Genomic DNA, 14,428 nt, shown 5'->3' on the forward strand with positions numbered 1-14,428 from the left:
TTTATTGGTGTCATTTTTCCTCTGAAGTGTTGTTGGTTGATTCACAAATTTGAAAAGAAATTACGTCATAAATTAAAAGGAAATTTGAGACAAAGACAAAAATATGTGTTAAAACAAACAAATATAAATTCTTACCTTGTCGAAGAGCTGCCTCCATTTCTGGAAAGGAAGAAAAAATGAAAATTAAATCGCATAAGTAAACCATGTTAACTGTAACCACTTACAAAACATACTGTTTTACTAATTAACACAGAAGCGTGTTGAAAAATGCGTGTCGCCACGTTTTGCCTAATCCTCGTTTCGCCGAACCAATTATCTGACACTTTTATGACAGATAAATGATAAGATTTCAGTCCGCCATTTTAGGCGAAAAAGGATCCTCGTTTGGCCTAATCCTTGTTACGCCTAAAATGGCGGACAATAAAAAAGTCACGGAAATTCAGGAAGAGGGAAATTACAAAAGAAAATTCCCTAGAAAGAAATGCAAATTTTTAAGTTAATATTGATATTACATTAAACCTCGGGTCAATATTTTCTAGCAGTTAGGATTAGCAAAATTCCTTTATGTATTTACCACGTCCGTATATATAATGTGTGTGTGTATCTGTATAAGAGAGAGAGTGAGTCCGCCCGGGAGACAAAAAGATCACTACTATGCAATAAGGATGTTAGATTCACTATTTTTCACACCAGTTAAATTTCATTGTATCATGCGTGTCTTCAACTCCGGATTATCCTTAAATAGTATAATTAAAATTTGTTCAATTTTTACACCATCTCCGAGACGTAGCAATCTTAATCAGAGACTTATGCTATGGACGTTCCGGTAGTATGTCAAACGAGTGAAATTTGAATTCAAAAGTTATAATTTCACCAATGCAAATAAAAAAACTAGTTGATTAAGTGCTTTGAGAAAATTCAAGTTGTAATGTATTGGAACGACAAAACTCTAAATGAAGCAGAGACGTATAAAAAACTGCTAGAGTTTAAAGAATACTTGTTTATCTTGAGCTTCTTTCAGATATGTTCTTGCACATCTGACTTTAATGTACTTCAGAACATTTTGCAATAAAAAATACAAATGTTGAAAGTACTGGAAGAGCTTTGTAGTCATTTCCTGCATTCGAATAATTTCTAAGATTTGAGCAAATACTGTACTGGGAAATATTCCAGTATCATGTGAAATTCACTTGCTACAAAAAAAATTATAACGGAACATCATATAATTAAATAATTACACAAATAGCAGATATGTTTGAATCGAATGAAATACCACGTTCAAGTGCACGTGACAAATTTTGTGTAAGGATTATCTTGGGCTTCATGCGTTTCCTTCTACTTTCTTCATCCCACCAGTTTCGTTCCTTGTCATCATCACTGCCTCTCTTAGCCTTGGAGCATAAAATGAGATTTAAACCAAAAGAAAAAAAAATAAAATATTACGCCTATTTTCAATAGTGAATTCTCAGAAATGCTGAAAGGAAAATGAGAAGCCTATTGCTTTTTTCAGAATGAACGTTACTTTTATTTCCTAAAATTTTATGTAAAATGAGTAACTAAAAAATAAAGTTTGCATTAAAAGTAAACAAGTAAAACACAACTTAGCATTTCAGTCATCTAACATTCTAAATGAATGCACTACGACATAGCATCCAAGTAAGAAACTAACTAACTCTATGGCTTATGGAACTCGGAGGTTCAATGCCGCGTTCACAAAAGCTCTCCACCGACCTCTATCCTTATCCAACTGGATCCATCTTAATATTATCCGTCCATCTGCCCCTAGGTCTTCCTAATGGTCGTTTTCCGATTGGTCTTCCAGTTAAGACTTTGAAAGCATTTCTATTTTCTTCCATCCTTGCTACATGACCCGCCCACCTAAGCCTCCTAGACTTGATGATCCTAACAATGTTTGGTAAACCATATAAATTATGTAATTCCTCGTCATGAAGTTTCCGCCATTCCCCATTTCCGTTCCTTTTTTGTCCGAATATTCGACTCAGGATCTTGTTCTCAAATACTTTCAGTCTATGTTCTTCTCTCAGAGTAAGCGACCATGTTTTGCAACCATATAGAACAACAGGTATGATAGTCGTTTTATATATTTTAAGCTTCAAATTCCTCGACAGAATTCGCGACGACAAGAGATTTTGAACTGAATAATAACACGAATTCCCTACTTTTAATCGACATTTAATTTCTTAGTGAATATGATTTTTGTCTGTTAATATTGATCCTAGATATTTGAAATTATCCACTTTATCAAAAGTATTATTTATTATTTTAAGACATCCATAATTTGCCGTATTACGGTCCCGACTCACTTCCATGTATTTAGTTTTCTCTGCACTTACTTCTAAAGCCATGTTCCTCCAAGCTTTTAATAAGATCTCTGCATTTCTTTCTATTGTACTCCTGTCATCCCCTATTAAATTTACATCATCAGCATATGCCAGAACCTGGTGAATACCGTTCAACTCTAGGCCCTGGTTGCTATCTTTGATTTTCCTTATAGCGTATTCCAGAACAAAGTTGAATAATAATGGCGACAACGCATCTCCTTCTTTCAGGCAATTTTCGACGTGAAAGCTCGTGGACAAAAATTTTCCTACCCGGACTTCAGTTTGGGATTCATTTAAACATGCATCCAAATAAGAAAATAAATAATAGTATCATCAGTAATTGATAACATTGATTTTAAAACTTAATATTATTTTAAATAACAATTTATACAATAAATACTGTATATATAACAAATCTTTTTCATAGATCCTAAGAACAGTAATTAAGATTTAAACACAAATATAAGGATTATTTATAGAAAAGTAAAAGGACAGTTACTTGAATACATGATAGACACACCTGAAAGATGTAAACAAATACTTGCTTCTGACTAACTAAAACTGGAAATTGTAAAGAAATCCTTATCTGTGATTGTGCGAATGTCTATCCACGATATTTGAAGGGAATGTCTAGAAATACTTATATATTTTTTTTGTTTATACAATTTTATTTCCTTAACAGATTTTCAATAGCTTTTTGCTAATGGTTACTTAGAATTCAAATGTATTTTTATTTTTTCTTTGTTAGTAACACATTGAGATATTTGGATTGTGGAATTATGCAAAGATCAACTTGCCAGTAGAGCGATTTGTCCAAATCACTCATTTCAATCACAGTTGTCCAATTTTATGAGTTAATTTATATATCTCTTGTCAGATCTAGCTCGAAATGTTTACAAATTTCATATTAATTAAAACAATATAGAATCTCAATAGGATCTCTTATAAGGGATTAACAGTTTTAAAAAAGCATTGAAATTGGAATGAAATCATCTGAAAAATCAGCAAAACCTACAATAATATAAATTCTCATCCACATTAGTACGAAACAGAAATATAAAATCCATATTTTCGTAATACTCATGCAAACTATATTTCCTTTAAGATGCTTATTAGCAGTACCATTTGTTAATATCAGATATTTGGAAACAAACTGCAAACTAAAACACACACCTTTAAACGAAATTAATAATAGAGAATAAAGTATGTGTACCTTGTTTTTCTCTCATCTGAAATATAGCCACTGCAAATGTTCGTACTACAAATTAGTTTTGCGGAAATAAAATATTTCTCAGTTCTTCATATAGTAGGGAATAATCTTTCGAAATTTACCTCCAGTCTTACTTCCGCGAATTTTTTTATAGTCCGCCATTTTAGGCAAAACGAGGATACTTATTTCGCCTAAAAAGCGGACACAAATCTTATCATTCATCTGCCATAAAAATGTAATAATTGGGTAGGCGAAACGAGGATTAGGCCAAACGATGCAAGATCTGAAAAATGACATTTAACGTATTAAACAAGCCTTATCATGAAATGAAGATCTATATAGTACAATTGACAGGGATCAGAATAGAAATGTTTTGAGAGCTAGAACGTTTTGGGGACGTGACAATGAATTAACTTTGTCTAAATGAAAGATAAAAATCTGTTATTTCAATTCAACATTTGAAATAATTTCTACCAGATTCAACCAAAAAATACTACAAAGTAAAAGATTCAAGCAGAGCTGTAACCACGACACACATATATCGAGTGTCTCAAAATTCACGCAAGATTTAAATTTTGCGCCACTAATGCGGTACGGTGTTATCAACGTAACAGAAGACAACGTGACAGCTGACAGTTCAAGGTTATTAAAATGGAACGCTACACGAAAGAACAACGCGTTGTCATTGTTGAGCAATATTTTAACCCTTAACCCCTGACGTCAGAATTTTTCACGTAAACCCCGACGTGAAGTCCCACGGACCCTGAAATTAATATATACGTATATATTTTGTACGTAAGAATTGCTGTTTTTAAAATCTAATTTATTTTCCTTATTTTTTAATGCTTTATGTATATTATAATATATTATTACATAATTGAGTTAAAAAACAAACGGGCACCCACTACATCAAAAAATCAACTAAGTTAGAGATATGACGATATTACATTGGTCGCATTTTTCATAGCTATAGAGTTTATTTACTGTTTCTAACACGAAATGCTGTTTTTTTTTCTTGTTAAAAAGGGATATCAGAATACACTGAAACCACCACATCTTATCAAACACAATAATTTACAAACGTGCAGGGCACAGACATCACCAATGTTCTGCACTCTATTCCTTCTCTGTTTCATCCGTAATAAAATTCACCAGTAGCACATTTAGCTGTATGAGATGAACTGTCACTGTCATTTTCCGATATCTCCGACTTGCTTTGACGGCCATTTCATCATCCAAATTCGAAAACAATATATAAGACAAATCCCTACCCACGTCGTTCATTATTCCCGTGACTTCCTCTGTAAATTTTAGATCAGAAGCGTTTACTGTGAACGGCAGAAAAAATTTTCAAAGTGGATTGTAACGAAACAATTGAATTTCGATAGAGATCATAATTTAAATCACCTTATCAGCTGGAAACACTAAATCAGGTATAGCACAGAAATATTACATAAAGTCCGACATGGAGTCCCACGGACTCCGCGCAAACGCTCGAGCAGTACTGAAATAAACTTTCAGCATGTCCGCCATAGAATAACGTCCGAACGCAACTTATTAGAAGATACAGAGAAGGGCGTAGAACTACATAAAAAAATTAAAGAACATATATAGGTATTACATTATTCGCGGAGTCCGTCGGACTCCACGTAGGGGATTAAGGGTCTTCACTACAGCGAAATTAAACTACCGCTAATTTTAGTTTTTCTTTAATATCTTCTAAACAAATAAAAATATTTGAAAAGCAGAAACATAGTGAGCTAGACAATACAATTTTGTATGTGATACCTTTACCACAATTCACGTATATGCTTTTGCTATGACACTATTTACAGAACCCGCAAAAAACTGCTAAATCTATCTACAGTTACAAATCGAAATCAGATAGATGAGTTGTGCTAATGGTATCACATGCAAAATCGTATTGTCTAGTTCACTACGTTTCTGCTTTTCGAATATTTTTATTTGTTTTGAAAATACTACAGAAAAACTCTAAACTTAGCGGTAGTTTAATATCGCTGTAGTGAAGATGCTTAAGGGTTAATAATAATAATGAGTTTTGGCAGAGACAGTTCGCAATTCTCGTACGGTCGGAATAGAGATTTAACTTCATCAATTGTAAAGTGATTAATTAAAATATTTAGGAAGTCTGGATCAATTTGTGATCTTAAACACTCTGGCTATCCGTCAATAAGTCGTTCAAACACAAAACATCGAAGCAGTTCGTAATAAGTGTTCCTGAGAGTCCAGGAACTTCAGTTCGGCACTGTGGTCAAGAATTGGATATTTCGAGAAACTCTGTACAGTGTATTCTCATGAAAGATCTGCATCTTCTTGCTTCAAAGTTTAATTGACTCAAGAACAGAAGCCTACTGACCATACACAGCGAAGAGAATTCGTTGAATGGATTTTGGAACAGCAAGTGGATACTGATTTTTTTTTTAACAAAATTATCTTTAGCGATGAGACTCATTTTCATCTTGATGTCTTTGTTAATCGACAAAATTGTAGGATTTAGAATTCAGAAAATCCATGAGTGGCTGTTGAGAAACAAATGCATCCACAACATGTCACTGTTTGGTGAGGATTTGGGGCTGGAGGCATCATCGGAAAGTTCTTCGAAAATGTGGCTGACCAGGCAATAACAGCCAACGGCGCTATTCCATACATAACCAAGGGCGCCCATGTTGTGGTTTCCAAGGGGAGGGGGCAAGTATAAGCGACATTTCAAATGTAGTTCAAATTTTGCGGTAGCTATTCTAAAATATCTATTTGGTTTTCGATCTTCCGAAGCACAATTTCCTCTAAAAGGGTGAGGGGGCGAGCGCCCCACCTTGCCCCCCCTGATGAGCGCCCTTGTACATAACCTTATACTGTATACTTTATGAAGCAATAACCCTTTCGCGACGTACCCGCACGATTGTGCGGGTTGTGCGGATACCACCTACAATGACTTTAATTAGGCCTATATACATTTTGTGTTGCATTTTATTTCTTCTGCCGGGGACGGCTCGCTACAATTTTGCGGTTACATAAGTCGTACAGATGCGTCAATCCCATACGAGAGTGCGTATTTCTTTTGTTTACGGTTGAAGTTTGGTGGGGATTTATAAAGATGTTTTAAAAAGTTCCCGTACGGAAAAGGAAAGGGATTAACATATGCCAGTTATATGTTTTATATAGGTCTATTTGTATATGATATCCTTACCGCCTACCTACAGTCATACGGAAAAAACGTATAGATGGAACACTTATAAGGACAGTATTATAAAACATACGTTTTCAGTTATATGATTGCTTCAGGATGTTATATATAGTCGTACTTTAAGTCCAAAAACTACAGGATTTACGCATGTAACCTACTATCTTACGTACACCACCTATGTTTTTTCTCTGTGTGTGTGCATAAGAATGATATGTGTAAATACTTAAACTGATATAAGAAGGTCCCGGGACTGATGTTGGTTATATTCTACTTAAGGGTATTCACTACAGCGAAATTAAACTACCGCTAATTTTAGAGTCCTTCTGTAATATCTTCAAAACAAATAAAAATATTCAAAAAGCAAAAACGTAGTAAACTAGATAATGCGATTTTGCATGTGATACCTTTACCACAATTCACCTATCTGCTTTTGGTATGCTGCTATTTACAGAACCTCCAAAAACGCTAAAGTTTTCCACAGTTGCAAATCGAAATAAGATAGATGAGTTGTGATAACGGTATCACATGCAAAATCGTATTGTCCAGTTTCTAGTTCCATCGGCGCAAATCTGTCTTCAACATTGGGGGGGACGGGTAAGACCATACCCATATTATATATATATATATATATATATATATATATATATATATATATATATATATATATATATATATACAATATTTATAAAATTGAAAAGCAATGCTGTGGTAAAGGATCAGGGGAGCAGAATTGTCTCCAGTGGCGTATTTAGGGGGCTATCGGGCTCAAGCTCCCCCCGAAATAAATTTGTTAGTTTTTCGCATTCCACGCACAACAATAATCCTTCTTACCATTTCTAAGGATGTCATTGACTTTCCATTTTCTTATGCTCTTTGTTCAGAAATAATACTGTATTTGTCAAATTTCATTCCATGTAAGAACTGCGTCCTTTTGTTCTTTCTTTCGTCCTTTCTACTTTTCTGTTTCTTTTTCTTGATGTTACTTTCTTTCATTTCGCTTACCATACTTTATCGACCGTTGTCAGTTTGATTCAAGTCGGCCGTCATCAGTAACACCAAAACTAAGAAGAGTTGATAAGCGAAACTGGTGTTCCACACCAACTTGCGCGAATATCAACATGACAACACTTTGGTTATTATAACAAAGGAAAAATTATATCGTTTAGTTATTTTTAAAAGAAGAAAATGTTTGAATTAAAGAAAATCAAAACGGGGGAATAATTAGCCCGGGAAATTAGGAAGGCCAAAAGGATGCTTCCTTTTTCTTGTATGAATAGAATAAATGGTAGATTCACTCCTAAATTTTTATATCAGATCATATAGGATTTATCGATCTGCAATTCGTGCCATTATAACATCAATTTATGCATAAATTAAAATATATTTAATTCTCAAACTCAGATGGGCAATTGCCCACTTCCTTCCCTGTGTTGAACATAGACCCTCGAAATAAAATCCTAAATATGCCATTGGTTGTCTTCAACATTGAGAGGTGGGCAGATTTCAGGCTTATTCTAGAGAAGGGAGATGAAACTCATATTACGGTAGATGAATCTGATTTCTGAGGTGAACCTGTTGTAGAGTATATTATATATTAGGCGATGTTGATGAAGTAGTAGTACATATTAGTATTACAAATCATTGCCATGAACACATTCTGAAATCTGAATACATGCATATTTATAATTGGTATGTTTCTAATTAGGCATCCACAAAGATCAATGTTAAAATTGTTTTATAATAATATAAATAATGACTTCCCCAAAACTATGAAGAAAGAATTATGTATGACGCAACAATACTCGTATTTGAGGAAAATGATGATAATCTCAATAACATTACAGGAATCGTTATTTTTCTACAGAAAACTGACGCATGTCATATACGCTTTAGTTAACAGATGTAACCTTAAGATTATCCAGAAAAATATTCGAGCAATAAAATTCTTTTCTTTGCTTACGAAGCATCCATCCCCTCTCAAAAGAAAAATTGGGACATGCGGAAATACGTAGGAACAAACCATGGTTCGAAGTAGCAGAGAAGAGAAAACAGACAAAATTACGTTGGCTACAAAATCCGAATGAAATAACCACACAAAATTTCATAGACATCAGGCGGGAAACTTCCAAAATTTTTAAGAACAAAGAAACGCGATTTTTTGAAAGCTAAAATTAAGGAACTTGAAGATAATAGTAAAACTAAAAACATTCGGGAATGTGTAAAGGGATCAACGAATTTAAGAAAGGCTATCAACCTCATGCTTATATTAAAGAAAGCTGATGGAACAGTTCTCATTGATGCAGATAGCATTTTAAATAGATGTAAAGATTTCTTTGACGATTTGCTTAACACGCAGCCAAAAACTAATGTGCGTGGAGAAAGGGAGATACACACCGCAGAACCGTATATTCCAGAACCCAACCGAATAGAAGTAGAAATCGCTATAAAGAAATTAAAGAAACACGGGCTGAGGCGAAAATTTGTGGAACAAGATACACAAACTCATCCTCCTTATCTACAAGGAAGAATTGCCACAAGAGTGGAAAGAATCAGTCATTGTTCCAATCCACAAGAAAGGCGACAAAACTGACTGTAATAATTATCGAGGCATCTCTCTTCTGTCAACATCCTATAAAATCCTTTCAAATATTCTATTAGCAAGATTGACCCCATACGCAGATGAAATTATTGGAGATTATCAATGCGGATTTAGACGAAATCGATCAACTATCGACCAAATATTTACCATTCGCCCGGCAAATACTCGAAAAGAAGTGGAATACAGTAGCCCGGTACATCAACTATTTATTGATTTTAGAAAGGCTTACGACTCGGTTAGGGTAGAAATATTGTACAACGTTCCTTCAGAATTTGGAATACCGAAAAAGCTAATTAGATTAATTAAGGCATTTTTAAATGAATCCCGAAGTAAAGTCCGGGTAGGAAAATTTTTGGCCACGAGCTTTCACATCGAGAATGGCCTGAAACAAGGAGATGTGTTGTCGCCATTATTATTCAACTTTGTGCTGGAATACGCTATAAAGAAAATCAAAGATAACAACCAGGGCCTAGAGTTAAACGGTGTTCACCAGGTTATGCGTACGCTGATTATGTAAATTTAATAGGGGATGATATGAGAACAATAGAAAGAAATGCAGAGGTCTTATTAAACGCTTGCAGGGATATGGGTTTAGAAGTAAATGCAGAGAAAATTAAATACGTGGAAGTGCGTCGGGATCGTAACACGGCAAATTATGAATGCGTTAAAATATTAAATAATACTTTTGATAAAGGGGGTACTTTCAAAAATTTAGGATCAATATTAACAGACGAAAATCATATTCACGAAGAAATTAAATATCGACTAAAAAAGGGAATTCGTGTTATTATTTAGTTCAAAATCTCTTGTCGCGAATTCTGTCGAGGAATTTGAAGCTTAAAATATATAAAACGATAATCATGCCTGTTGTTCTGTATGGTTACGAAACATGGTCGCTTACTCTGAGGGAAGAACATAGACTGAAAGTATTTGAGAACAAAATCCTCAGACGAATATTCGGATCCAAGAGAAACAAGAATGGGGAATGGCGAAAACTTCATAACGAGGAACTACATGAATTATACGGCTTACCAAACATTGTTAGGGTCATCAAGTCTAGGAGGCTTAGGTGGGCAGGACATATAGCCAGGATGGAAGAAAGCATGAATGCTTTCAAAGTGTTAGCGAATGCTTTCAAAGTGTTAGCGGTAAGTCCAATCAGAAAACGACCATTAGGAAGACGTAAGCGCAGATGGGAAAACAATATTACGATGGATCTCGCAAAAATAGGAATGCAAAGTAGAAACTGGATCCAGTTGGCTAAGGATAGAAGTCAATGGAGAGCTTTTGTGAACGCGGCATTGAACCTCCGGGTTTCATAGGCCATAGAGTTGGCTTACGAAGCATGAGTAGATGCCTAGGCTGATACTACAAATAGATGAAATGCGCATTTACTGAAAAGATGGGTTCTACTGACATTTGGTAGTCTATATACTCTTCGTGTTCTAGGGCCTAGGGGAGAGGAGGAGATAAGATTTCACATCAGGTTACGTCACACACAGTCGCACACATTCATTTTCATTAAAAATGGAATAACCAAGAGAAACAAATTTCATCTCACTTTCCTTTGTGGCAGTCGGATACAAATCATCACACTTATCTGCAAAAAGCATTTTTCAAATCGGATTATTGGGAGAGCCTCCAGTTCCAATGTTGGGGGGGACATGTCTCCCCATTTCCCCGGAATTTGGGCCCGTACCTACAGCTGAGACAGCTTTTCAGCATGAGGAGAGGGACATATCCTCCTCTGGCATTTATTGCAATCTGTGCCCAAGTAGCGGAAGTGGAATTAATACATATTGATCCAGGCCCGTGCTGGCCCACCGGGACGTGTCCCGGTGCGCCCTCTGAAACATCACAGTATAAATAAAGGTACAAGATTTAGTAATAAATTCTTATAGTTTTATTGGTAAAGAACCCGTGAAAGGTGCAGTGCGCCCTTTACATTAGGCGCCTTTGCGAGTCCACATCAAAGATGAACGAATTTATTTACTCTTCTGTATACCACAGTTCTGTACAATAAACACATACAGTTACTATTGGTAAAGAACACGTGAAAGGTACAGTGCGCCTTTTACATAAGGCGCCCTACGAAACATCACATTATAGATAAGTGGTTTTATTTATCCTGTGTGCAAGCTTTGTATAATAAATTCGAATAGTGATTGTTAATAAAGAAGCTGTGAAGAATACGAGGCGCCCTTTCATGAGATGTCCTGCCAAATATCACACACACACACACACACACACACACACACACACACATACACACACACACACACACACACATATATATATATATATATATATATATATATATATATATATATATATATATATATATATATATATATATATATATATATATATATATATATATATATAAATTGGCAGATCATTATATCAAAACATTACCAAAATATTATAAAGTTGTGTAGCTATAAAACAAAACAATGTAATACATCAAGAATAGTTCGGATAGTCAAACGTACGATGCATTCATGAAATACTACACTGACACTAGTCTCTAATTTACGATTTTTACGGCAACGAAGCTTTCACAGTCTTAATATGCATCCATATGTCTGAGCATATTGATTGTTCCTGTGTGTTTTTAAATCAGTGTTCGGATAATCAGTATCTATTGTAATTCTAAAATATACCTCTATTAATTTCCGTAAAATGTGGTCTTCCTGTCACCACGGCACGGCACGTCCTCAGGTTGTGGATCGAGGATATGGCCTCTGGGATATAGAGGTTAGCTGCGAATATACTGAATAAGCAGTCGCGAACAGACAAGGGGTGATCCTCCAGCTTGAGGATTTGGTGTGGGGCTAACAACTCATCTTGTATTTAAAAAAAAATCAGATATATTCTCAGATTCCTCGGATCAGAACTGATAACTTGGCACGAACTCAACAAAGTAAAATCGACATGAGAATTGGAACATGGAAGATAAGAAGTCTCTATAGGGCAGGCGCGTTAAAATGTGTAACAAATGAGTTTAGAAAAGAAGATGGACCTAGTGGGATATCAGGAAGTTAGATTAGAAGGAAATGGAGGAGTTAAGTCGGGAAATTTTACGTTCTTTTACGGGGAACGAATTAAAAATTACCAACTACAGGACTTTTCGTTCTCAAACGAATAAGTAATATCAGCAATTACATGGGTTGTATTTCATAATGATAGATTTTCTTTTACTTCTCTTAAGGGTCGGTGGTGCAATATTATTGTTTTAAATGTGTATATCCCAACAGAATATAAGGATGACAATAAACAAAGTTTTTACGAAAGACTAGAACGGGCATTTGATCATCTCCTGCAATACCATATGAAAATTCTGTTAGGCGGTTTCAATACGAAGGTAGGACGAGAGGGTATTTTCAAACCGATTATAGGGAATAAATGTCTACTAAAAGACGGTTGTGACAACGGCGTTAGACTCGCGAACTTTGCAAATCCAGAAACCGTATCGTGATGATTACAAAATTCCCACATCGCGACGTTCACAAATATACTTGCACCTCACCAGACGGAAAAACACATAATCTAATCGATCACGTTTTATTAGATAGAAGGAAACAGTCTAGCACAACTGATGTTCGGTCGTTCAGAGGAGTTGATAATGATAATAAGAGAGAGACTATCGTTCAATAAAGGAAATATTCAATATCTGAAAACGAAGCGGTTTAATTTAAAGAAATTAGAAGAGAGTCAGGTGAGAGAGGAACCAGATTGACCTGTCGAATATATTCTCTGTTTTAGAAGGTTGGAAGTACACTAGTGTTCAGGATACTTGGTCGAAATTAGAGATAACATTAAGATTTCAACAAAAGAAATATTGGGACACACACAAATACGTAGGAACAAAGCATGGTTCAACCAGGAATGCACTAAATTAGCAGAGAAGGGAAAATAGAAGAAACAGCGTTGGCTACAAAATCCGAACGAAATAACTACATACAGTAAAATTTCACTGTCATCTGGCGGAAAACTTCCAAAACTTTTAGAACAAAGAAACGCGATTTTTGAAAATTAAAATTAATTAACTTGAAGATAATAGTAAAAATAAAACATTCAGGACATTATAAATGCATTAACGGACTTAAGAAAGGCTATCAATTTCGTGCTTATATATTAAATAAAACTAAAGGAACAGTTCTCACTGATCAGGATAGCATCTTAAATAGATGGAAAGATTTCTTTGACGATTTGTTTAACACATAGCCAAAAACTAATGTGGGTGGAGAAAGTGAAATGCACACAGCATAACCGTATATTCCAGAACCTAACCACACAGAAATAGAAATCGCTATTAAAAAATTAAAGAAACACACATCTCCGGGTGTAGACGAAATTCTGGTTGACTTAATTTTAGCTGGAGAGGAAAAATTGTGAAACAAGATATACAAACTCATTCTTCTTATCTGGAACAAGGAGGAATTACCACAAGAGTGAAAAAAGTCAATCACTGTTCCAGTTCAGAAGAAAAGCAACAAAACTGATTTAATAATTATTGAGGCATTTCTCTTCTGTCAACATCTAATAAATGCTCTTAAATATTCTATTAGCAAGATTGACTCCATACACAGATGAAATTATTGGAGATTATCATAGCGGATGTAGGTAAAATCGATCAACTATCTACCAGATATTTACTATTCAACTAATACTTAAAAAGAAATGGGAATAAAATATTCTGGCACATCAATTACTGATTTTAGACTAGGGTAAGGGGGAAACATTGTACAAAATGCTTACAGAATTTGCAATACCGAAAAAGGTAGATTAATTAAGGCAGTAAGAATCGAGTAGAAAAATTCCTGTTCACGACTTTTCACGTTAAGAATGGCATGAAACAAGGAGATTCGTTGTCACCATTATTATTTAACTTTGTTCTGGAGAACACTATAAGGAAAATCAAAGACAGGAATCAGGTTCTAGAGCTGAATTGCATTTAGCAGGTTATGGAGTATGGTTATGATGTAAGTTTAATAGGGGATGATAGAAAAATAGAAAGGAATGCAGAAATCTTACTTAACGCTTGCAGAGATATGGGCTTAAAAGTAAAT

At 34.9% G+C, this 14,428-nt stretch overlaps 1 protein-coding gene across 1 annotated transcript in view; it reads right to left on the reverse strand.

Annotated features, from left to right (window-relative positions):
- Positions 1–14,428, reverse strand: part of stet (rhomboid serine protease stem cell tumor) — a 1,160,693-nt gene that overhangs the window by 665,902 nt on the left and 480,363 nt on the right. Inside the window, exon 3 of the mRNA XM_081731925.1 lies at positions 136–159. Coding sequence (XP_081588051.1) covers positions 136–159 — 24 coding nt within the window. The remainder of the gene's footprint in view (positions 1–135; positions 160–14,428) is intronic.

This window comes from Thermobia domestica, chromosome 11 (genome assembly GCF_964235325.1).
Source record: "Thermobia domestica chromosome 11, izTheDome1.hap1.1, whole genome shotgun sequence".
Classification (NCBI taxonomy): Eukaryota; Metazoa; Arthropoda; class Insecta; order Zygentoma; family Lepismatidae; genus Thermobia; species Thermobia domestica.